At 39.5% G+C, this 27,128-nt stretch overlaps 1 protein-coding gene across 2 annotated transcripts in view; it reads right to left on the reverse strand.

The window, feature by feature from the left end:
• Positions 1-1,464: 1,464 nt before the first annotated feature.
• The window catches only part of LOC106094434 (uncharacterized), a 142,389-nt gene continuing 116,725 nt past the window's right edge, over positions 1,465-27,128 (reverse strand). For both annotated transcript variants that reach the window (XM_059364909.1, XM_059364939.1), the window contains exons 3-7: positions 19,094-19,596; positions 12,330-13,277; positions 11,816-12,191; positions 11,485-11,687; positions 1,465-4,726 (exon numbers count right to left, since the gene is read on the reverse strand). In XM_059364909.1, the coding sequence (XP_059220892.1) occupies positions 4,261-4,726; positions 11,485-11,687; positions 11,816-12,191; positions 12,330-13,277; positions 19,094-19,596 (2,496 nt within the window). In that variant the 3' untranslated portion in view covers positions 1,465-4,260. The remainder of the gene's footprint in view (positions 4,727-11,484; positions 11,688-11,815; positions 12,192-12,329; positions 13,278-19,093; positions 19,597-27,128) is intronic.

Consider the following 27,128-nt stretch of genomic DNA (forward strand, 5'->3'; position numbering starts at 1 on the left):
CCTTTCTTTGTCTAAAAGGAGATACCGGAAAAGAACTCGACAAATGCGATTCATGGTGGAGGGTATATAAGATTCGGCCCGACCGAACTTAGCACGCTTTTACTTGTTTTCCAATGTTTTCGCCAGGATTCGAACACAGACTTTCAGCATCATAGGCGGACATTTTAATCTCTGCGCTAAGGTGGCCTCCATAGCATTATACCATAACGGATAAATTCATTGTAGATTAGCTTCTACTGCAGCAAGGAGATTAAATTTTGATGTGTGGATGTATTTGCATTTAAAGTTAATAACAATTACACAGAAACCAATTGGTATCAATTTGAAATCAAACCAGCTCTTATAGTATCCCTTACTAAATTTTCCATTTACATTCCATTATGAACCAGAGAATACTTCTCTCATATCATTGAGTGCAGTCCAATTAAAGTTTAAGCTCAATGATAAGGGGCCTTCTTTTTTATGCCGAATCCGAACGGCGTGTCACACCACTGGCTAGAGAAGTTTGAACATGGCAGGATACCTTACAAATATAGACAGCATTTGTAAGGGAATAATCACTGCAGAAAATTTTTTCTGATGTTCACTCAGGGATTTGAACCCAAGCGTTCGGCGTCATAGGCGGACATGCTAACCTCTGCGCCACGGTGGACAGAATTCCTTAGATATATATTTATTCCTTTTTACTCCTATTTTTCTAAAGCACATTGTTCCACTTCATTCCAACTTAAGTTTAGGACCGCTACTTTCGAGTCCATTTGTTGCCTCCAAATGGGCGAAGGGTGTTATCTGCTGATTTTCTTGGAATGTAGTGGAATCCAATACGTAGTTAAAAAGGGGTGGTTGTTGTTGTAGCAGTGTGTTGTACACTGAGGCGACAGCCCTTGACGATGAAGAACTAATAGGAGTGGTAATAGTACACAACCTTGCCGGACCCCAGTTTTTACAGCTGTTCTGTCGGTTATAAGACCTTAATAGAGCACACGACAAGTAGCTTTCGTATATAGGCTCCTAACTTTTCGGGAACGCCTTAACAGGCCAGCACACTCCATATAGCGTATCGAAGACGTTTTCAAAGTCGACGAATGTGAGATATAATGGGTACCTGTTCTACAATGATCCTCAAGCTATTAACGTGGACGATACAGGACATGTGAGGGCGGAAACCGGCTTGTTTTCTCCTAAGCCCTTTGCTGAATCACGTCTGATACCCTCTTGTTGAAAATGTGAGCTATTACTTTTTTAACCTTGCTCAGTATGGTAATGCCGCTCCAATTTTTTTTTACGGTTAGGTCAACTTTTTTTTTGGCACGTTGATAATAATTCCTTCTGTCTATTCTGTCGGGAGAGACTAATTATACTAAAAATTATGAATGCAAATTGCATAAAAAATGCAAAATGCATGAACATTCCTCTAAGGAACAGGGACAAACTTCACACATATCAATGAGTGCAGACCGATTCAAGTTTAAGCTCAATGATAAGGGGCCTCTCTTTTATAGCCGAGTCCGAACGGCGTGGCACAGTGCGACACCTCTTTGGAGAGAAGTTTTACATAGCATAGTACCTCACAAATGTTGCCAGCATTAGGAGGAGAAAATCACCGGTGAAAATTTTTTTTCTGATGATCTCGCCAGGATTCGAACCCAGGCGTTCAGCGTCATAGACGGAAATGCTAACCTCTGCGCTACGGTGAATAGGGGGTAATAATAGTATTTAGACGCTTATGCCGGGGTCTGCCCTTCATAACTCGGGTGAAATGTTGTTCGGACCTGAGACTTTGTTGTTTTTCAAAGATTGAATGGCTTGGTATATCTCAGATACCCGAGGTAGAGTGAGTTTGTAGAAATATTCGCATTATCTGTATGGTGTGTGCAAGGGCATAACGTTTGCTCATTTGCATTGGAAAGCGACAGTATTGAGTGGTAGAATTCGTGCCATAGTTAGAGTTGCTTCTCTTCTTGATTATCTCGCAGAGGTTTCGATGTTATAGCCGAGTTTTTATTCGTCTCTTAGCAAGTAGAATAAGTAAAAAGGCGTTAAGTTCGGCCTGGCCAAACTTGGGATACCCATCACCTCGGGTATATATGTAAACCACCTTTCCTCATAATCCGTTGAAAAATGCATAATTTATGCCCCCATAGCAGCTTCATCGACAAATGGTACATGATGATGGGCCCAAAACCTCCTATCGAGAGATCGGTTTATATGGCAGCTATATTCAAATCTGGACCGATCTGGGCCAAATTGCAGAAAGTTGTCAAAGAACCTTTGTCCCAAATTTCGGCAAAATCGGACTTAAAAGTGCCTTTTATGGGCCCAAGATCTTAAATCGAGAGATCGGTCTATATGGCAGCTATATCCAAATCTGAACCGATTTGGGACAAGTTGCAGAAAAATTTCGAAGCTCCAAACACAACTCACTGTCCCAAATTTCGGTGACATCGGACAATCAATGCGCCTTTCATTGGGCCAAAACCTTAAATCGAGAGATCGGTCTATATGCCAGCTATATCTAAATCTTGATCGATCTAAACCAAATTGCAGAGATATGTCGAGGGGCTTAACTTAACTCACTGTCCCAAATTTCGGCGACATGGGACAATAAATGCGCCTTTTATAGGCCCAAAACCTTAAATCGAGAGATTGGTCTATATGGCAGCTATATTCAAATCTGGACCGTTCTGGGCCAAATTGCAGAAGGACGTCGAAGAGCCTAACACAACTCACTGTCTCAAATTTCTGCAAAATCGGACAAAAAAATGCGCTTTTATGGGCCCAAAACCTTAAATCGAGAGATCGGTCTATATGTCCAAATCTGGACCGATCTGGACAAATTGCAGAAAGTTGTCGAAGAACCTAACAACACTCACAGTAACAAATCGGACAGTAAATGCGCCTTTAATGGGCCCAAAACCTTATTTCGAGAGATCGGTCTATATGGCAGGTATATTCAAATCTGGACCGTTCTGGGCCAAATTGCAGAAAGTTGTTGAAGGGCCTAACACAACTCACTGTCCCAAATTTCGGCGACATCGGACAATAAATACGCCTTTAATGAGCCCAAAACCTTATATCGAGAGATCGGTCTATATGGCAGCTATATCCTAATCTGGACAAATTGAAGAAGGATGTTGACTGGCCTAACACAACTCACTGTCTCAAATTTCAGCAAAATCGGATAATAAATGTGGCTTTTATGGGCCTATGACCCTAAATCGGCGGATCGGTCTATATGGGGCTATATCAAGATATAGTCCATCTTCGAACTTAACCTGCTTATGGACAAAAAAAAGAATTTCAGCTCAATATCTCTATTTTTAAAAACTAAAGCGTGATTTCAACAGACAGACGGACGGACATGGCTAGATCGTCTTAGACTTTAACGCAAATCAAGAATATATATACTTTATAGGGTCGGAAATGGATATTTCGATATGTTGCAAACGTAATGACAAAGTTAATATGCCCCCATCCTTCTGTGGTGAGTATAAAAAGGTCACTGGTTCGGTGTGTTTCTGCTGCTAGCCGCATTTCTTTGGTAGTGCTTAAGATCCATTTTCGCTTGTATCTTCTGGTACTTTCTTTGAGATCGCTGTGCAGACGTCTGTATGTTTCAACATCAGAGCGAATTCTAGGCAAATGTAATCCCATCTGATACCAAAGTAGCGATGGGAAAAGAGTGCTCTGACTCTTAATTATATCAATTCTTGATCGTAAGGTCAAGTATAAGGTAAAGATATAAGGGATATGGAGAGCAAAGATGAATATTGGGTAATTGAATCCAATTATATCAAATTTTACCTGTTTAAAAAATTCTTCTTAATAAATCATATTCTTGGTATCAACTTTTTGCTTGCGCTGTCTTAACTCACACCCACTGTGCCAGCTTAGACCAAAACCTCATAAATCATACGTAAATAATCATAGAAAATATAAATTGTAAGAGTATCTTAGACCAAAAATCTGTTCATGCCTGATAAATCCAAGCTTCATACAAACAACACATCATTACCCATTTGAAGTTTTAACAAAAAAAAAATAAAATACACAAAGTTTTTTACAAATATGAATAAAACTGAAAATTGTGAATAAATAAAAATCATACATAAATCATAAAGCTAAAACTTACTCACTGAAATCCATAAATGAACATATACATAAAAATTTCGTCTTCTACTTACATACATATGCTTACAAACACTATTGGGCGTTTTTTGTTATTTTTTCTTCATTGGAGTTTTACTCTGCTGACCTTACCTATAGACGCTGATGCATTTTACAATTTCCATTGCAATTGATGACCGACCATACCCAATCCACATAATTGGGCACTTTGGCATAAATACCGAATTTATTGCGTTTCGCACAACCATCACCGAATGAGGTAATGCCAAATATGGTCCATGGATGATTTGGTTTGGTAGTATCACGGCATAACAAGGGACCACCCGAATCTCCAGCACAGGTATCAATGCGTCCACGTTTGTGGCCAGCACAGAACATATTTTTGGTTATTGTATAATCGTAGTACACAGAACGGCAATTGTCCATGGATATGATGGGAACTTCAGCTTGATGCAAGACACTGGTACCAGCCACATCACGATTGCGGCGTTTTCCCCAACCGATGACAGTACATTCCATGTTCTTGGGCAGAGGTTGATAGGGTTTTGGCAGGCAAGAGAAACCTATCCAGGTTGTTGTGTTGACGGGTTTTGGAAGTCTGCAAAGAAAAAGAGAAAATTTTTAAGAACATAAAGTGAAGAGGACAAAGCGAAGTATTTTAGGGAAGACTGTAGTGTTTAGAAATTTGCGAAAAACAACTCCTGAATAAAAAAGTTTCTTAGAAACCAGGAATTAAGGAGAAACAAGAGTTTTAAGTTTTACTCAGTTTTTTTACCCACCTCCATGGGATTGGTGATATATTGATCTGCGACCCCCAAAACTACATATATTCTAGATCGTCTTGATATTTTAAGTCGTTCTTGCATACAACTCCTGAGTAAAAATATTGGGTTGCCCAAAAAGTAATTGCGGAATTTTTAAAAGAAAGTAAATGCATTTTTAATAAAACTGAGAATGAACTTTAATAAAATATACTTTTTTTACACTTTTTTCTAAAGCAAGCTAAAAGTAACAGCTGATAACAGAAAGAATGCAATTACAGAGTCATAAGCTGTGAAAAAATTTGTCAACGCCGACTATATGAAAAATCCGCAATTACTTTTTGGGCAACCCAATAGTTTCTTTGAAACCAGAAATTAAGGAGAAACAAGCGTTTTAAGTTTTACCCAGTTTTTTTACCCACCTCCATAGGATTGGTGAAATATTGATCTGCGACCTTATAAACTATATACACATAGCCCATAAAGTCTGCGTTCACCTGACAAACTTTTATGATTGGTTAAATAACACAAAATTAAATTATAAATCAAATCAACTCTTTTACACATATTTTTTCTTCATATTCCTAACATTAAAAAACAAAAACGAAATTCTAAGTTTGGTTAAGCACTTTCACTCTAGAGCGATTTAAATATGATAACAATTAAATATAAGCACCACAAAGTCTGCGTTCAGTAATTAAAAATAAACAAAAGAGTTATTGAAGCACAAAATAAAAACATACTAACACATTCTTAATATTTGGTAGGACAGCCACGTTGTTTTAAGACTGCACTTAGTCTATTTGGCATGGAGTTTACCAACTTCTCTGTTTCCTCAGATGTTATTTTCGCCCATTCTGCCTGCATGACACTTCGTAACATCTCCTTGCTGGTTATAATGTGCTGACGAATTTTTTTCTCCAATAGATCCCAAAGATGCTCAATGGGGTTGAGATCTGGTGATTGGGGTGGTGTTTTCAGCTGCTTTGGAGTGTTATATAGAAGCCAAAACCTAACAACCTCCGATGTATGTTTTGGATCGTTATCTTGTTGGAACCAAAATGTCGTTGCTAACCCTAGTTTAGCAGCACTTGGTTTTAAATTATTTTTCAAAATATTGAGATAATCCCATTTATCCATTTTGGACTCAATAAATTCTTATTGACCCACTCCACTAGTAGCCATACACCCCCACACCATAACTCCACCACCACCGTGCTTCACCGTTCCAACAAAATTTTGTTTGTTTGTTTTCTTGCCATGTCCGTCCTTCTCTTCGTTTTTCGATATAAGGATAGCGGTCGAACGAATAAATTTATCCTCTTGAAATTTTGCACATATACTTCTTATTGTTGTAGGTTATTGGGAATTGCAAATGGGCACTAATGGTTCAGTTTTAGATATAGCCTCTATATAAATTTCGGGTTTGAGGCCACAATTCTCATTCAATTTGGCTGACATTTTACTAAACTAATTCTATTTTGATTTTCACCAACCAAGTCAAGAATGATCTGAATTGATATAAAATGATATAGCCCCCGTACAAACCGATCCCCGAATTTGACTTCTTGAACCTCTAGAAGAACTATTTTTGGGCGATTTAGATGAAGTTTTGTACGCAAAATACGATTCCACCCCCAGTACCCACACCAAATCCCGCCCAGATAGGTCCATAAAAGAATGTCCGCCGGATTTCACTTTTTGAGCTCCTAGAAACATAAATTCTCATCCAATTTGACTGAAATACCTCATATAGCTCCCGTATAACCCAATCTCCCTACATGACATCTTGAGCCCCTCGAAGCCGCAATATTTGCCCGATTTGGCGGAATTTATGCACTTAAACGAAACACACACTCATTTGGAAAAGTGAGACAACCAGTGGGACAAAGTGTCAGGATTGGCTAGTGTGCTGTATGTATTTCATGGAGGTTCTTTCGCAATTTCTTCGACATAAATACAACCTACAAATGTACGACCTATGAAGCCCTCACACCTAAGGTGTCTGATGATGATCCCCCTCCTTACCAAGGGGTCGGAAGGCGTCAAATCATGATTGGTATGGTGTATCTCCTGAGGCTTTCATTTTCCATTGTATAAAATTTTCGATAATTAAGCTCATCTCGAAAGAGAAATTAACACATTTATGCACGTAGTGTTCTGCTACGGCCGTGTTTAGTACGGTTTAAATTGGTCTGTATACTGATATAGCTCCCCTTGAAACCAATCTCCCGATTAGGGTCCTATGGTCCCTAGAAGGTTAAATTTTTGGCTCGTTTGGTAGAAATATGTTACATATGGCATACTTATGTTCTTAAACTAAGTTCATTTGTAAAAATGTATACCAGAATCCAAGGTGGTAGGTTACCAAGATTCGACAAGGCCGAACTTAGCACGGTCTTCTTTGTAATGGCTTTGAGACATTTGGTGGAGACACCAAGAATTTTTAGTTAAGGAGTTACAATCATTTTAAGTTACCAAGTCAGTGAAAAAATTTCATTTCCTTTGGATTAGGTTGGTTTAAAAAGTGGGAAATTAATCCGCCCCATGCCACCCACTATGGCTTGTTGTCGTTCTAAATACTAAAAAGTTACCTCGAAAAAGAAAATCTTAGTTAGAAATTCCGTGCTACTTATTGTACAAGTTTCAAAATGTTTACCATACCGCGCCCCTAGGTAGGTTAATGTCTGGTATTGTGTCCCCACCTCAGTGCTGGCGTTTGTTAGCTGCGAAAGCCGGGAAATACTCCAACGTCTCATCATCTTCCCCACATGTCGCAAGTGATAGCATGTGTTATCACTTGCCGCACAGATTTTGCATAAGTGAGCTCGTAGACCTATGTGTCCATTATGATACCGAAAACTTTATTTGCCTCCTTCTTACTTTCTTAGAGTAATAGCTTAGTTTTCTCACTTCAGGATCTCCCCATAGAATTTTCGCTGTTCCACAGCGTAACATGCGCGTTCGTCAACCACGCCCTTAACTCTGGCTGCATCGAAAGGCTTGGGGTTAACAAGTTTATTAATAGCAGTCATCTGACCTTCACTGTTCAATCGTATGCTATGGCATTCCCCCTTACTCTGCGATGGCCTGGCACCCAAACGAGGCGCATTGTGCCATCCTCAGAGAAGGCGTTAATTTCCTTCTTACACTCCATGACTATTCGTGCCCTTTTGGCCAGTTTACTGTCGGTAAAGATGCTCACACTCGATGTCCTCGCGTTAACACCACACCACCTCACACATAGCCGGATCTTCGCCTGCAGGACCTTGTTATGATCAGACAATGGGTTCTCAATGTAGACCCTCAAGCTCACTCTGTCCTCTAGCATTTATCCATCTGTGTAGCAAGATCTTACATATTGGAGAGCCAGAATTTCGACAGTGCTGCCTAGTAGTACCTCGCGCTCTACAACAAGTATCGTCTCAGGTATGCGATAAGAAACCTAGAATCAGGTATGCGATAGAAAACCTCCCAGGTTTCCTATCGCCACCTCGATTATAATGCGCTGGTATGGCCTACTCCTTTTTCTGTATCCTCTATCCTATAGCTGCTGTGGCTGCCTCACATTTAATCTGTATGGGTCGGATATGTAGAATAGTCTCACCGCACCGTCTATGCCCTGACAATATGTACTCTGTACCTGTTGTATTATCCTTAAGTTGCAATTCTTTTACATCGCAGTCCACCAAACTACTGAGTCATAAGTAAGTATTGGTCTAATCACGTTCCTGTAGAGCTAGTGGACTGTACTCAAATTCATGCCCCATTTCGAGCATACGGCCCCTCTATATAGTGCCCAACAGCTGTAAGCTTTCCCAGTATGCTTCTGAATGTGACACTCTCAATTCAGTTTCCTGTCCAAGATCGCTCCTAAGTATTTGATCTTGTCAGATATCCAAATCGTTCTTTTGTCCCATCTTCGTCTTCCACTTGAACGGCCAGATTTCAGTCTTCTCTGGGTTAATATTGAGGCCCTTAGGTCTAGCCCAGTTGTATGCCATACGCATATGATTTATCCAGTCTCTAAGGACCCGGTCAACCCAGTACAGGTCTAAGAATTGGATCAGAGTGTCGTCCGCATATTGCTAAAAGCCTCCTCGATGACAATGTATACCCTCAATGTTATGGCATCGACCTCGTGTAGGGTCGTTGAGTGAAGCGGACGTGTTTTTTTCGCTTCTCAAAGAAAAGAAAATATATCCGTATCTCGTAATAGGTACTACCTATTACGAAAAAAATGTAAAAACTTTTGGAGTATGCTAGAAATGGACTCCAAAGACTCAACATTTACGGTGGTGGCGTCAGACTGTAGCGTGTTGTCCTCCCCTCTTATAGGTGCGGGCGCCTTGGCATTTGTAGTCGAGAGTAATGCTTCAAGCGCACAACTAGTCGTCAGACTAAATAATGAGGAAGAGACGCATAAACCAGGGGGATGCACAGTTCGTCGTCAGCCTTTAAGTAAAGGTGGTGTTTCTGACTCGGATTCAGACGGCGACTGTGTCAATGAAACAGTCATCGCAGCCGAATCGAGAGATGAGGGCATCGGGATGACGGCAGAAGTGAGCGATGGCTTTGCTAAGCTCTCAAGCAGACCGAGAAAGCGATCCAGTGCACGAAGAAGGATATAGAGGAGTATGTACCGGCAGCATAATCGGGTGAAAGTGCAGGATGCTGGAATGGATAGAACTGACATTTCAAGCACTACCCAGTACTGGTCTAAGGATTATATCAGTGTGTCGGTCCGCACATTGTTAAAAGCCCCCTCGATGTCAATGCATACCGCCAATGTGTACGCCATAGCATCGAAGGATTCTTCTATTTTGTGCACAACCTCATGTAGGGCAGTCTCCACCGACCTTCCCTTGACATAGGCATGCTGTTTGCATTTGAGCAGTTCGCTGGATGTCCTACTCTTTATCGTGGCATCCACAATATGATCCATGGTCTTGAGTAGAATGGACGTGCGGCTTATAGGTTTGTAGGCCTTTGGTGTCGCTTCTCGGATTAGTACTAAGAAGGAAAATCTCAGCGAAGGCATAATGGCGGTCTGCAAGTTGCAAGAGTGCTTAGGGCGCAAGTGGCATTGCCTAATATCACAGTATAGCTACAAAATTTTGAAAGAGAAAATTTGACCTGCGAGCAAGAGCCTGTTTTTACGAACGATTCAGTAAAAATTCAAATATAGTGATTATTTGTTAATTATCTCGACAAAGAGTGGTGTAGGCGATGTTTGAATACCATGTAAAGGTTCTGATTAACTTTGACTTGGTCAGCTGTGAACACTGGCCTGGACCTAGCTATATCATATCATATCGTATCTCGAGACGGTTAAGTTTACATAACGGCTGATATTCTTACAGGAATTAAGATGGATTGGCAGAGTGCATAGTTGCAATGATACGAAACATGAGTTTGGCTGTGAAATTGTGGTCGGAAGCTAAAACACTTTGTCTCTTCTGTGTCCATGTCCGACATAAGGCAAGGACGAAAAAACCAAGAAAAAGCTGTAAATACAACAAGCAAAGGGGAGTTCTCGGACGAAAAGGAGAGAAACGTCAATTTCGAGAGAAAAAGAGAGATGTGGAAAGCAGTGAGTGTGAGTGAATCGAGACTTCAGGAGTTAAAATGTTATCTGCCACAATTATGCCAAAGAATTGGAATTCAAGTCCATTCTTTAAGTGGCTACATCCTTCTACAAGGACAAAGGATATTTTATAGTATGGTGTGGTGCATGGCACCCAGTTATGGCATACTATGACCATACTGTAACTAGGATGCCCGGAATATGGAAAAACATTTGTCTGCGCTGCTGGTATCCTGACGCCGAACCTGATGATGGCATAGAATGTCTACAGCCTAGTCAAAATAAGAACAGCCTAGTTGTAGCCCGGCTGAAGAAAAATCCTATGGGCTGCTAGCTGGCTCGAAGAACGCAGTATGTACTAACATCAGAGGAATAAGTTTCCCCTCCCACCACATAGAGTGTATTGTGTGAGAAAATGAAATCAAAATTCAACATCAATCAAAAGATTGAGATAGCTGAGATAGATTGAGACAGGTTGGATAATTGAGGTCCGATCTGTGTGGTGTTCGTTGCTGTCACGAGAAGCTTTGCTGCAAGCTACCGGGCGCGTCCACAGGTTGCGGATAGTGAAATGCTCTATACGGTGTAGCTGCAACGGCAGTCGCGGTCAATCAGCGGTATCGATCGGAGAGTCTTAGTGAGAGGCCGGCTTTTGTACGCATACTGAGTGCCTTTGATGCTCGATATGACAAGGCGAGTAATTGGCGCCTTTAAATAACCATTGACCACCTTGTTTCCGCTGCGATCGGTCCTTTGGACCGTAAAGGCTTGCTAACTTACAACAGCTTGACGAGGATCGCCACATCCACATGAAAATGTGGCTGCAACGACAACATCAATCAAAAGATACAATGCCAGCCGAATATCTATTCCGTACTTTCATTAAGGCGATGTAGTCATTTTAAGTTATTCGTTCATAATGTTATTAAGGAGATACAAGCATTTTAATTTATATTTCATTTATTCAAAATATGGGTTTGGGTTTGATATAAAACTTTCCATACTTACTTCAATAAGGCCACATCACTATCAACCGTTTTCTTATCGAAACTGGGATGCTTAAAGCTCTTAAGAACCTTTAAATGTAGTTCTGTGCCATCCTCATGGTCTAAATTATGTTCACCCAGGCGAACATACAAAACTTTGCGTACGCAATGGGCTGCTGTCAGAATCCATTGGGGAGCAATCAAGGTGCCACCGCAGAAAGCTTCCTGAATGGATTTAAATAAATTAAAAGAAAAAATAGTAAAATTGACATTAGTTATAGATATATTTTGTGCAAATATGTGGTAAAATTATTTAAATAGCTTCTATGCAACATTTTTTTTTTTGTACCCACCTTAAATCGATTAAATATTGCCACCTGCCATGGCCATTCACCTTTACGCGCCGCCTTGCCACCAATAATTTTCAGCATATTATACATATTGCGTTTATTGCTGCGTATTGGTGCTATGCCACATTTCAACTTCATTGGCGTATATTCGGGTCCACGATAGCCTTTGCCATTCATTATGAAATCACTGACAATGGAATTCGACAGTGTACCATCATCGCTTACATCTCGACGGCGCGTCGCTGCAGGCCTCAATTCATAGGCGGGAGATTTTTGAACTTGAGCCTGCAACCATTGTTGGCAGAAACTACCCTCGGTATAGCAATAGGCAATTTCACGCAATACCTCTCGGCCACATTGTTCGCGAACGCGACATTTTCTGGAATAAAAAATATTAAAATGATATGAAAAATATATAGAAAAAAGGGATTTTGGTGGACAAATTTGGAGTTACTCTTTTTGCAAAGGGTCTTATAAAGGGGAAAGTTTTCCAAACATTTCTTTTTGCTTTACTTACTTATATCTCCGCGTTGTACACTTTGGTGTACATTTCGTCCATCTACTCCATTTGGAGTAAATTCGCCTATGCTTTGGTATCAAATGCTCAGGTGTGGCCCTTTCCTTAGATGGTGGTATGGGTATGCTGCCATTTCTATAGTCCGCGTAGTCGGCAAAATCTTCATAGGAGACATCGCCATTTTCCTGATTATCACCATGGCTAAGGTCTATATCGAAATCTTCATATTGAAAGACATCGCCCTCCAGACTTTCATCAAAAGTACCGCCGCCACCATTGGCTCCCTTTAGCTTGCGTTGGCCCCCATTATTATGGCGCTGATGTTGATGTCGATGCGCTGGACCATGGTGTTGTCGCTGAGCATTGTAACGATTTGGTCTTAGTATTGTCCTTATTTGATTGGAAGAGGATTCCAAATATTCAAAAGGTGGCTGAGCTGAACCCAACTCATTGAGCGCATCTTCCGCTTGTTCATCAGAATAGAAATCCTCATGTATGTCATGGTGCACCGGTATATCTGGGTAACTGACTATCGACGGTCTAGGCTGAGGTGGCCTTTTTCTTTTGGCCTTTATGACATAAAAATCCGATTCATCATCATCATCGTCGTCGTCGGCATAGCTACCAGCGGTCACATGTTGGGCTATTAGCTCGTCACTTTGTATTACAGGATGATGTTTATTCAGCTCAGTTGGTGTTCCAACAATCAGTGTGGGCTGTGTATGTGGTGATGCAGTGGGGACACTTGTTGCCGTTGCTATGGGTGCAGAGGCAGCAGCTGCTGCTGCATTAATGATTATGGTTGGGGCTGTATTGCTGGAGATTTGTTGCTGTTGTTGTTGTTGCTGCTGCTGCTGCGGCTGTTGTGGAGTGTGGGCTCCATGCGGTGCTAGACTGTTGGACGTAGTACTTGTTGACCATTTACTATCATCCGTTACCGGATGACATCTGAAGAAACAAAAAAAAAAATAACAAAAATAAGAGGAAATGTTATTAAGTTAAGACAAATTGCATTTGGCAAAGATTTATGTTGGATAACTACAGGACTATGTAACATTTGAGAACGACATGGATGAAGTCTCTAAAAATGGTGGGTGGTGGTTTGGTTTATTGGGTCAATGGAGTGAATGTACATAGTTTTGACTATTTTTCAAATGTCATAGATACAGAGAATTGTCTGACTTACTAAAATTGAAGGCAACTGTTGTAGAAGTATTTTTACTCAAACCTATTCGTTATGGTTGCCATTTAAGTATTTCCATTTTCATTAAGACTTTCAGAAAGGACAAAGAAGTAAATCGGGAGACAGACATATTTAGTGTGCTTAGGATGTAGAAAGAACATTTTCCCAGCCTCAGCTTTCCCATAGTGCCGGCTACAGAACAAATTCCTGATGGCTGAAAAGAAGGTATACCGAATAGAAGGTAATATAGCCTAGAAACAACCCGGGTGAAGGAAAACAAGGCAGCAGGAACCGATGGAGTGCCAGCTGAACTATTCAAAACCGAAGCCGTCACATTGATGAGGTGTATGCATCAGTTCGTTCGTATAATCTGGAACATTTAGCTGTGTATAGCCCATACGAAAGGAGATAAAACAGTATATGGCAACTGCAGAGGAATAAGTCTCATTGTATACATGATATGATTAAGCATAGTGTAGAGAGATTGAAATCTACAACGATGAGGCGTTAGATCTGGCAAAATCCACTATAGACCAAATATTCCCACTACGCCAAATCCTGGAGAAGACTCTAGGATCTGCATACGCCAGCTTTTTGTCATCTATAAAACCCCTTTTCGGCAATCCTACACATTCAAAAGTGCTTAAAGCCATGTCTGAGAGTAATATCCCTGCAAACTGAATACGATTTTGAAGCATAACTCTTTTTGACATACGCTCTTCAGTTGAATGAGGAAAGACATTTTTCGAACCTTTCAATACAAAACGCATTTGGTGTGATCTTTTAAATCATCCTGCTTTAGAAGATTATACAAGTTGTTTGAAATTTTTTAACGACAACTTAAGAGCAACGGATAGATTTTCCTAACTTTAGCTTCTTGTTGCTAATTACTAATCAAAGTGAAAGGAGCTAAGTTTTTCGATATTATTTTCTTGAAGGAGATACAGCCATTTTAACTTTTCATAACTTTAACTTTCAATAAAATTTTATTTAGGACTAAATTTCTAAGAAAAAATTCAATATGCAAAATTTCTATGAAATTTTCTCTAAAGACAAAATTTCTATGAAATTTTCCCTAAAGACAAAATTTCTATGAAATTTTCTCTAAAGAAAAAATTTCTATGAAATTTTCTCTAAAGACAAAATTTCTATGAAATGTTCTCTAAAGACAAAATTTCTATGAAATTTTCTCTAAAGACAAAATTTCTATGAAATTTTCTCTAAAGACAAAATTTCTATGAAATTTTCTCTAAAGACAAAATTTCTATGAAATTTTCTCTAAAGACCAAATTTCTATGAAATTTTCTCTAAAGACAAAATTTCTATGAAATTTTCTCTAAAGACAAAATTTCTATGAAATTTTCTCTAAAGACAAAATTTCTATGAAATTTTCTCTAAAGACAAAATTTCTATGAAATTTTCTCTAAAGACAAAATTTCTATGAAATTTTCTCTAAAGACAAAATTTCTATGAAATTTTCTCTAAAGACAAAATTTCTATGAAATTTTCTCTAAAGACAAAATTTCTATGAAATTTTCTCTAAAGACAAAATTTCTATGAAATTTTCTCTAAAGACAAAATTTCTATGAAATTTTCTCTAAAGACAAAATTTCTATGAAATTTTCTCTAAAGACAAAATTTCTATGAAATTTTCTCTAAAGACAAAATTTCTATGAAATTTTCTCTAAAGACAAAATTTCTATGAAATTTTCTCTAAAGACAAAATTTCTATGAAATTTTCTCTAAAGACAAAATTTCTATGAAATTTTCTCTAAAGACAAAATTTCTATGAAATTTTCTCTAAAGACAAAATTTCTATGAAATTTTCTCTAAAGACAAAATTTCTATGAAATTTTCTCTAAAGACAAAATTTCTATGAAATTTTCTCTAAAGACAAAATTTCTATGAAATTTTCTCTAAAGACAAAATTTCTATGAAATTTTCTCTAAAGACAAAATTTCTATGAAATTTTCTCTACAGACAAAATTTCTATGAAATTTTCTCTAAAGACAAAATTTCTATGTAATTTTCTCTAAAGGCAAAAACTTCAAAACGTCAGTGGGGCATAATACTCAGGTCGGTGGAGATGGCCTTTCACGAGGTGGTACAGGTGGCCGAGACGTCTCTTCGACAGAAGGATGACACTTTGGCGGCTTTCTTGGATATTGAGGGGGCCTTTAATAATGATGAGATAGGGGCGATAGTAGCCGTACTAGACCGTGCGGGGATTCACCCCCTAATCTCCCAATGGACAATAATATGTTTTATGGCAGCCGGGTGACCAGAGGAACGCTCGAAGGAGGGGTGTTCTCACCGATTCTATGGAATCTCGCGATTAATAAAATCCTGATGGATCTCGGTGGGGGCGGCACGAAGACTATTGCTTATGAGGACGACGTCGCGCTGCTGGTTCGAGGCAAGTTTATGTAGGGTCACTTTTGGAGGTTGTCGCGATGAGCTACCAGAAATGGGTTGAGGCCCAACCCAGGGAAGACTGAGCTGGCGCTCTTTACGCGGCGTAGGGAAGAGGATGCGTGCGAGGGTGTTCAAAAAGGTCCAGAGACTGGCCTGCGTCGGAATCACAGGGGCACTGAGAACCGCTCCGCAGGCAGGCTTGGAGGCGATGCTCGATATGCAGCCCATTGGGGCCTATATTTTGAACAGTGCCGCCAGGGTCGCGCTAAGGTTGAGGGAGCACGGCATGCTGAAGGAGGATGGTTGCGGCCACAGTTCGATTCTGGGTGTCATGGATGTGGAGGGCGAACTGAGGAGGATCTCCGACTACCTGGCACCAGTACCAACTGGAGTGAGGGAATTTTCGATTCGATTTCCTAAAAGGGACGAATGGATGGCGAATGGTGTACTTGAGGAGGATGAGACCTCGATCTACACAGATGGCTCCAAGATGGAGTCAGGAACTGGATCGGGGTTCTACTCTAATGCACTCAACATCAGTATGTCTTTGAAACTGCCGGACGAGTGTACGGTCTTTCAGGTAGAGGTCTGTGTCATTGCAGTGGCTGAAAGTGAAATTGTGGTAAGGGGCTTACCGCTCTCGAAACCCAGAATTTATGTGGACAGTATGGCGGCGCTCAGGGCCTTGGCGGATTGTTTAGAATTCCTGAATAGGCTCCGGGCCCACAATGTGACGCTGACATGGGTGTGCGCCTGGAAGGGTTCGTCTGCGCCGGGCGGACCAGTCATCTGTCTTGTCCACGTGCCATTTGTCGAGCTACTGAACACAGTAGATGGGATGGCCAGGGCGGCGTCGGTGACGAGGTGGGACTCGGTGTATGGTTGCCGGACTGTAAAGGCGCTATGGCCGGTCATCGACCAGAGGAGGACGAGGGAGTTGATGGCGTTCGAAAAGAGGTTGATGAGTATATTGACAGGGATCATAACCGGACTGCGCCATAGGCCGCATGGCGTCGCGTTTGGGGATACCGCACAATGAAATCTGTAGGAGTTGCCTCGATGAGGATGATTGATGTGTTCCCGTCCTGGTCTGCAGAGACGTAGGCTCTCCTTTTGGGGAGACGTAGGCTCTCCTTTTGGGGAGCCGTTTCTTCTGTGATCTGGTTGAACTTGCGAATGTACCTCTGGTAGGTCCCCTGAGGTTTGGTGAGGGAACAGGATGGTTCTGACGGGGGTTGCCACAAGCTCAAGCGCAGGCTGATCTGTGCTTGTGTAGGGAAGGGCGGTTCTTCACCCATCGCTCGGGCTCTCCACTCCTCCTGTATTTTCTTTTATTTGTGTATAACATTTAGTCCGAGGTCTCACACTTCCTTTCTCTTGCCTAGGGTACCACAATGGGCCAAATTGGCCTCCGTGTGAACTCACCTTTGGTGGGCGACCCATTTAACCTAACCTTCTCTAAAGACAAAATTTCTTTAAAATCTTTTTTCGAAATTTTCTTTAAAAACAAAATCTTATTAAAATTAATTTTCAATAGATTTCCCATCTAAGTGCAAAATTTTTCAAAAGGCAAAATTCGATGAAATTTTACTTAGACAAAATTTTACAAAACTTTTTTTAAGAACAAATTATCAAGGAAATTTTTTTTTATTAAGAAATATACAAATACACTGCGAATTAAGAAAATTTTCTTAAAAATCAAAATTTTATCGAAATATGTTTAAACAAAACTCCCTTTTTTTATACCCTCCACCAAAGGATGGCGGTATACTAATTTCGTCATTCGGTTTGTAACTCCTCGAAATATTCGTCTCAGACCCCATTAAGTATATATATTCTTGATCGTCATGCCGTTTTAAGTCGATATAGCCATGTCCGTCCGTCTGTCTGTCGAAAGCTCGCTAACTTTCGAAAGAGTTAAGCTAGCCGCTTGAAATTTTGCACAAATACTTATTTTTAGTGAAGTTTAGTTGGGATTGTAAATGGACCATGTCGGTCCATGTTTTGATATAGCTGTCACACAAACCGATCTGGGGTCTTGACTTCTTGAACCTCTAGTGGGCGCAATTATTATCCGATTTGGCTGAAATTTTGCGTCACGTGTTTCGTTATGACTTCCAATAACTGTGTAAAGTATGGCCAAAACGGTTTATAACCTGATTTAGCTGTCATATAAACCGATCTGGCATTTTGATTTCTTGAGCCTCTAGAGGGTGCAATTTCTATCCGATTTGGGTGAAATTGTGCATGAGGTGTTCTGTTATGATTTTCAACAACTGTGCGTAGTATGGCTGAAATTGGTTTATAACCTGATATAGCTGTCGTATAAACCGGTTTGGGGTCTTGACTTCTTGAGCTTCTAGAGGGCGTAATTCTTATCAGATTTGGCTGTAATTTTGCATGACGTGTTTCTTTATGACTTCCAACAACTGTGCGTAGTATGGCCCAAATTGGTTCCTGACCTGATATAGCTGAATTATAAACCGATCTTGAATTTTGACGTCTTAGGCCTCTAGAGGGCGCAATTTCTATCCGATTTGGCTGAAATTTTGCATGACGAAGAAATACGTCATGCTTAATTTCTTGTTGGAACTTTCAACAAATATGCTAAATATGGTCTGACTCGGTCCATAACCTGACATAGCTGCCATATAAACCGATCTTGAATCTAGACTTCTTGAGCCTCTAGAGGGCGCAATTATTATCCGATTTGGGTGAAATTTTGTGCAACGGCTTCTCGGCGCGGCCGAACTTAGAACGTTTTTACTTACATTTAAATTTAGTATTAATTATTTTATAAAACAATTTTTTTATTGAATTTTTAATAAAGTTACTGTTTTCGAAAAGATTTTTTCAAATCCATGTCCCCCTTGCCTTGAGGCAACATATGGCGACATACATTAAAATCCCATTAAATGCAAACCCTACAATTTATGGCCCTAACTTAACATAATCTAGTCATTAATAAAAAAAAAATAAAAACAATGGTTGCCACACTCCATTTAGTTTAATTTAATCAAAAAAGAAACAAAACTTCGATTTTTACACACTCCATTAAACGGTGTCACCGTTTATGGCTTCATTTAGGCACAGACCATTGACCGCTGAACCATTGACTGTATGACAACTTGCCCTACCTTCAGCCCATGTCCCGCCCCTCACTTACCTACGACATTTACGCTCCTCTATGTGTTTGGTGTGACCACATTTCCGCTTTACTTTGCAGTAACGTTCTCGTCGCCTCATACAATCGGGGGAGCAAGATGACCAAGGGGACCAACGTCCAAAGTGGTTATGCCCCTGGTGTTGGTGTGGCGGTCGTCGTGACACCCAACTGTGATGTGGTTGGGGACGCCGATGACTATGATGATGGCGATGATGTGGTGAAGAATGGAGATGATAGTGGCGGCGATTCTCATATGAATGCAGACGATGCACCCGTTGCCCATTGTGTCCATGATGGACATTTTCCTGATGAGGTCGTCGGTGTTGTTCAAAATGTCTTCTGTTTGGGTTGGCCGACTGCAGGTTGGCCTGCTGGCTAACAGCAGGGTGTGTTGGCAAATGACCTATTGAAGCGTTAACTTCCGTTTGTAACTCTTGTTGTAGTAGTTGTAGGGGTTGTTGTTGTTGTTGGTGTTGTTCTTTAGCCAATGGTACATGACTGCTCTGTAACGAGATAGAAGTACAAGGAAAAAAAATTATGCAAAAAAAGTGAAAATCTTGTGGTTAATGTGCCTACAAAGGGGGAAATTGATATGAAGTGGTGAACTTTATAGGTTTAAGGTTTTCTTCTGTCTGCCATCGGTCGATCGAGTGACTGCAAACATGATTTATGAATCACGTTTTGTGGTATTGTCTTTGTTGTGAGTTGGTACCTTCTCCCCCTCCTGTGTTGCTCTTGCAGTGATATGTAGCTATTTAGATATTAAACGAGTTACATACTGCCTTAGGTTTTCGTAAGACTGACTATAAGTTTCAAATTCATTGAGGTTTGGTTTTTTTCTTTTTTATGAATTTGAAGAGTTCATCTGTATGAGGAAACAGTGTCTAAGACATTGATTTATTTCGGAAGATTTATAAATAATTCATTGATAAGCTGGAAGCTCGTGATTTCGGGGACTTCTCCCTCTAATAGATGTTACAAAATTTCCAAAAAAAAAAAAACAATATAGATGGCGCCTTACATAGATATTGGGTTGCCCAAAAAGTAATTGCGGATTTTTCATATAGTCGGCGTTGACAAATTTTTTCACAGCTTGTGACTCTGTAATTGCATTCTTTCTTCTGTCAGTTATCAGCTGTTACTTTTAGCTTGCTTTAGAAAAATAGTGTAAAAAAAGTATATTTGATTAAAGTTCATTCTAAGTTTTATTAAAAATGCATTTACTTTCTTTTAAAAAATCCGCAATTACTTTTTGGGCAACCCAATACTATATTGGCTAAGAGCCTATATATCTACTGTAGGTCAGCTTAGAGCTGTCCCTCCGTCTGCCAAAAGCATGATACTCATTGTATGTTCCAAAAGATTGAGCTATCCATTTTATTTCCCTATATTTATGCCATGGGAGGACAACTATCTTCGAAGGACCCCACCAGTGTAGTCATAATCCTATTGACATTTTCGTCAATGTCTTCTATGCTTGGACAATCTAAATTATCTTGCCCAAGTCTTCTTCTGAGTAGCCTTTCGAATTTTGTCCAGTTGGTTTTCAAGTTATTCCGGAAGCTTATCGGATTCGGCGCTGGCCGTGCTATTCTAAACCTTATGAAGCGATGGTCAGAGAAAGAGTGTTCTATGGAGACCCTCCTATCCAGAACCTCATCGATTTTCCGAACATATCGTCTTATCTAATACCACCTCACTAATCCTATTAACAAAGGTAGCGGTGTTACCAATATTAGGTATTATTAGGTCGTTCGTATTCAGGAACTCTGCCAGGGCTTGGCCCCGTTTATTAGTGACGGTACTACTCCACATAATGTGGTGATAGTTCGCATCGCACCCTATTAGTACCTCGTTTCCTGTCTGTTATGCTTTCCCCACCAGCCGTTGCAGCTCCGAGGTGGGTGGCGGTGTCGGAGAGTCGAAAGGCAGATCTTCTGAAACAAATTTCGTTTAAATTTTGTCTTTTGAGAAAATTTATTTTAAATTTTGTATTTTAGGCAAAAATTCGTTGAAATTTTGTCTTAGAGAAAATTGATTGAAAATAAAATTTAAGAATCTTCACCTTCACCCTTTCTCTCACTAATGTTTGCGGCCAAAACCTCTGTATCAACTCCATTTCAGAAAATTGATATCTGCCATCCACAGTACTCCATGTGAACTTTTATGCATTCTCATTGACTTTGCGGTAAAGTTTCTCTTGATTTAATTTCCTTCGGTTTGTTTGTTTTCAGCGGTATCGTAAAGATGTCAATGTTATTTAGATTCCAATGTACTCTACTCGATTCACTCTACCAATGCGATTAGTAAAGTAAGTACTTGAATTTATCTGCCTGCTGCTTAAATTGCGATTTGCCCTATGAGCTGACATGCATGCATGTAAGCGGCCTTCTTCTGGAGGTTGATGACGAGGCATTTGTCGAAGTCACATCAACTGCAGCATTTCTCAGATATGATAGCGATGTATCATGGTGTAGAAAAGGGAGAATAAGGGAAAGAAGACTTTTGAGGAAGGGCCTCTCTAGAAAGGTTTAAGAGAAATTTTCTTAATAATATTGTCTTAAGGAGAAAATTTCATAGAAATTTTGTCTTTAGAGAAAATTTCATAGAAATTTTGTCTATAGAGAGAATTTCATAGAAATTTTGTCTTAAGAGAAAATTTTTCGAAATTTTGTCTTTAGAGAAAATTTTTCGAAATTTTGTCTTTAGAGAAAATTTTTTCGAAATTTTGTCTTTAGAGAAAATTTTTCAAAATTTTGTCTTTAGAGAAAATTTTTCGAAATTTTGTCTTTAGATAAAATTTTTCGAAATTTTGTCTTTAAAGAAAATTTTTCGAAATTTTGTCTTTAGAGAAAATTTTTCGAAATTTTGTCTTTAGAGAAAATTTTGTCTAGAGAAAATTTTTTGAAATTTTGTCTTTAGAGAAAATTTTTTGAAATTTTGTCTTTAGAGAACATTTTTCGAAATTTTGTCTTAGAGAAAATTTTTCGAAATTTTGTCTTTAGAGAAAATTTTTCGAAATTTTATCTTTAGAGAAAATTTTTCGAAATTTTGTCTTTAGAGAAAATTTTTCGAAATTTTGTCTTAAGAGAAAATTTTATGAAATTTTGTCTTTAGAGAAAATTTTTTGAAATTTTGTCTTAAGAGAAAACTTTTTGAAATTTTGTCTTTAGAGAAAATTTTGTCTAGAGAAAATTTTTTGAAATTTTGTCTTTAGAGAAAATTTTTTGAAATTTTGTCTTTAGAGAACATTTTCGAAATTTTGTCTTAGAGAAAATTTTTCGAAATTTTGTCTTTAGAGAAAATTTTTCGAAATTTTATCTTTAGAGAAAATTTTTCGAAATTTTGTCTTTAGAGAAAATTTTATGAAATTTTGTCTTTAGAGAAAATTTTATGAAATTTTGTTTTTAGAGAAAATTTTTTGAAATTTTGTCTTAAGAGAAAACTTTTTGAAATTTTGTCTTTAGAGAAAATTTTGTCTAGAGAAAATTTTTTGAAATTTTGTCTTTAGAGAAAATTTTTTGAAATTTTGTCTTTAGAGAACATTTTTCGAAATTTTGTCTTTAGAGAAAATTTTTCGAAATTTTGTCTTTAGAGAAAATTTTATGAAATTTTGTCTTAAGAGAAAATTTTATGAAATTTTGTCTTTAGAGAAAATTTTATGAAATTTTGTCTTTAGAGAAAATTTTTTGAAATTTTGTCTTAAGAGAAAACTTTTTGAAATTTTGTCTTTAGAGAAAATTTTGTCTAGAGAAAATTTTTTGAAATTTTGTCTTTAGAGAAAATTTTTTGAAATTTTGTCTTTAGAGAACATTTTTCGAAATTTTGTCTTAGAGAAAATTTTTCGAAATTTTGTCTTTAGAGAAAATTTTTCGAAATTTTATCTTTAGAGAAAATTTCATAGAAATTGTGTTTTTAGAGAAAATTTCATAGAAATTTTGTCTTAAGAGAAAATTTCATAGAAATTTTGTCTTTAGAGAAAATTTCATAGAAATTTTGTCTTTAGAGAAAATTTCATAGATATTTTGTCTTCAGAGAAAATTTCATAGAAATTTTTTCTTTAGAGAAAATTTCATAGAAATTTTTTCCTTAGAGAAAATTTCATAGAAATTTTTCCTTTAGGGAAAATTTCATAGAAATTTTTCCTTTAGGGAAAATTTCATAGAAATTGTTTCGTTAGAGAAAATTTCATAGAAATTTTTTCGTTAGAGAAAATTTCATAGAAATTTTTTCGTTAGAGAAAATTTCATAGAAATTTTTTCGTTAAAGAAAATTTCATAGAAATTTTGTCTTTAGAGAAAATTTCATAGAAATTTTGTCTTTAGAGAAAATTTCATAGAAATTTTTTCCATAGAGAAAATTTCATAGAAATTTTTTTCTTTATAGAAAATTTCATAGAAATTTTTTCTTTAGAGAAAATTTTGTAGAAATTTTTTCTTTAGAGAAAATTTTGTAGAAATTTTTTCTTTAGAGAAGATTTCATAGAAATTTTGTCCGATAGACACAAGAATGCGTACACTAAGAGCCGATCGGTTGATAGTGCCCTTCATGATTGATAGTGCCCTTCATGACATCGAGGGAATTTGGCGGAATTTTTGGACATAAGGGGCTTTTGATGATGTAAAGTCCATGTAAAGTTTGGAAGGTTTGATTATCAACACATTACATCATCATCAGAGTGGTCGATAAGAAATATTGTGGCCAGGCGAACTCCACAAAGTGTAGTTTTATTTCCTCTATTTTAGCGTTTGGTGATCAATGGGATTTTGAGCTCTTTCGAGAGGAAGAGGGTGATGGTCGTCACCGTGGTATCTAGCCGTTTCCTCTCTACTATTAAGAACCTTGTTCAGGTAGCCTTAAGGAAGCTGTCCGTATAGGCGAGGGCTAACGGGCTTGGCATAGATCCCAAAAAGACCGATGTGATCCTTTTCACCAGGAGGAGGAAGTTGGGTGTTTTTGAAGGACCTGTCCTGGATGAAATGAAGCTACCGCCTTTCTTGGCGACCAAGTACTTGGCCGTGATTCTTGACCAGAAACTATGCGGGGGATAAAAGGTCGAAGAAAGGGTAAAAAGGATACTGAATGCGCTCTTCTCTTGTCGCAACTCTATAGTAAGGAGTTGGGGACTGAGGCCTGGAACGGTGCACTGGGTGTTTACGGCGGTCGTTCGGCTAATTCTTACCTTTGGCTGCATGGAATCGCACAAAGCTCTTGACAACTGTGCCCTTCGCAGGGTTATCGAGAAGGTACAGGGTACTGCGGCAGTGCTTATATCAGGGGCAAGAAGAAGTGCCCTCAAGAGAGGCGCTGAATCCCATTCTCGATCTTATTCCTCTGCACTTTTGTTGGGTGTATGGCAACAAAGATTGCCTTGAGACTGAGTAAGTCAGGCACATGGCATTCCTCTTACTTGGGCCATTCGTCTGTTCAGTGGGGGGATGGTATTGCCGCGTGGCACCATGCTATATGCGGTACGACTGATTATATACCAGTGGAGTCTTTTCTTGTTGATAGGTTAGAAATCGTTTTCCCGAAAAGGGATCTTTGAGTTGGGATGCCCCCGGTCCTTCCCGGGAACGGGCACTGGGGCAGGAGTTTTGGATTGAATCCTTTGCAATCAGTGAATGTTGTGGACTTCTGGATGGGTGCAGTCTCTTTCAGGATCCTAGTGATGCTGAGGGCACTGGAGACGATGTTGTTGGCGTTGGGTCGCATGAGATCAAAGCTGGGGGCACCCCGCACTTCCCGGGACCTTCTGTTTATTCGGATGAGCCTAAATAGGAAGGGGTCACTGGAGCAGGAGGCTTAATTGAATTCTTTGGAATAAGGGAATCTAATAGACATCTAAGCGAAGAATAATACTGGCTATTTGCCAGTACTTTGGATTAAGTAGCCGGTTCAGAAACAAGGCCACATCTCGACACACCAAGATTACACTATACAAGACACTGATACTACCCGTGTTGCTTTATGGTTCCGTTGCTGGGTACTTGTGAAAGCAGACGAGGTAGTGCTTGTAGTGTTTGAGAGAAAGATTCTTCGTTTGAGAGAAAGATTCTTCGTTAATGGAGAATATAGGCGTAGTATGATTTTTTTTCTGTCAGCCAACACGCAGGGGATGTCCCCTATGAATGCCGGGCACTGCGTTGGCGAGAGGAAATTAGGAATTGGAGGGGGGAAATGTATGTAGTGCTTATTGAAATTTGTCTTAAATCTTTGGATGTCAAAGTGGGTGGGAAAAACATTAGCCGGAAGTCGATTCCACATACGAACGGTTCGGGCGAACGGTGCGGTCCGCTGGCCAATCAATTACAAACGGGTGTGAGTTCCTGGAATGTCTAGTATCCCTGACATACATCTTTACATTATGAATAAGAAGACGAATATCAGATGAACACACACCATGAAAGTACCGATAGAACAGCGCCAAACAACCCACATTGCGACGATGATGAAGGGAGGCAATAGCGTTGGATACCCCACTGTCCCCAAACCAACGCCATCGCTCTTCTCTGTACACGGTCCAGTAGTTCCAGGGATGATTTTGAAGCTCCAGCCCATACATGTGAGTTGTACTCCATTTTCGGCCTTAGGAAAGTGGTGTAGATGTTAAGAAGATCAGGCGGAGCGAAGTAATTCTTACACCGTTTAAGGAAGCCTAAACACTTGAATGCTTCTTTCGACACTTCCAATACATGTTTAGCCCAACGGACATCACTTTGTATTTTCATGGCCAGAACATCAAGAGCTTTTGATTGCTCAACATCTACACCGTGGATAGACAAAGATGATCGTAATGGGTCAGCGAATCGTTTGTGTGACAACAAGCAGCACTGAGTGTTTCCGTGCATTAAAATCTATTCGATTCATACGACCCCACTCAGAAATGGCCAGCAAATCCTGGCAGAGTGTATCGTCCATAATCAGCCTCTTGTCTTCAATCTCTCGGAGACTCGGCTTATGGTCGAATGAGTACGAATGACAGAGATTACTGTCATCCGCAGATGAGTAGATCGGATTCGATGTCTGACCCAACAGATCGTTGATGAAAATAAGAAAAAGAAAAGGAGAAAGAACAGAGCCGTGGGGTACACCTGCGGTCAATTTGTGCTCATTGGTTGAGAATCCATATATAACGACTCGTATAGAGCGATCTCTGAGAAAGTTCGAAATAAATCGAACGAAGCCTTTAACGACACCAAATGCGAGAAGCTTTGATAGTAGTGCACCATGGCAGACCCTATCAAATGCCTTGGAGATATCCAGAGCCACAACCTTACTCTCACCAAACTGGTGGATTAAGGGACTCCAACGTTCCGACAGAAGTGCCATGAGGTCGCCCGTAGAGCGATTTCTGCGGAGCCCATACTGTTGATCGCTAAGAAGGCCATTAGACTCATAAATACGCTGGCCAATGAGTACAAATAACAGAGATTACTGTCATCCGCAGATGAGTAGATCGCATTCGATGTCTGACCCAACAGATCGTTGATGAAAATTAGAAAAAGAGAAGGAGAAAGAACAAAGCCCTGGAGTATACCTGCGGTCAATTTGTGCTCATTGGTTGAGAACCCATCTATAACGAATCGAACGAAGCCATTACCGACACCAAATGCGACAAGCTTAGTGCACCGTGTCAGACCCTTTCAAATGCCTTGGAGATATCCAGAGCCACAACCTTACTCTCACCAAACTGGTGGATTGAGCAACTCCAACGTTCCGACAGAAGTGCCATAAGGTCGCCCGTAGAGCGATTTCTACGGAACCCATACTGTTGGTCGCTAAGAAGGCCATTAGACTCTAAATACCTCACAAGATGGTGATTAATCATGCTCTCCATGACCTTGGAGAGAGCGGAGCATATCGAAATTGGCCGATAATTCGCAGGGTTGTTTGCCTCACCCTTCTTGGATATTGGCTGAACGTTCGCAACCTTCCAACGAGTTGGGAAGACTCCCGCACGGTAGACAAGGTTGAAAAGGTTGCGTAATGGACCAGCGAGCGTTGAAGAGCACTAGCGTAAGACAAGTGTTGA

The sequence above is a fragment of the Stomoxys calcitrans genome, chromosome 1 (genome assembly GCF_963082655.1).
Source record: "Stomoxys calcitrans chromosome 1, idStoCalc2.1, whole genome shotgun sequence".
In the NCBI taxonomy this organism is placed as follows: domain Eukaryota; kingdom Metazoa; phylum Arthropoda; class Insecta; order Diptera; family Muscidae; genus Stomoxys; species Stomoxys calcitrans.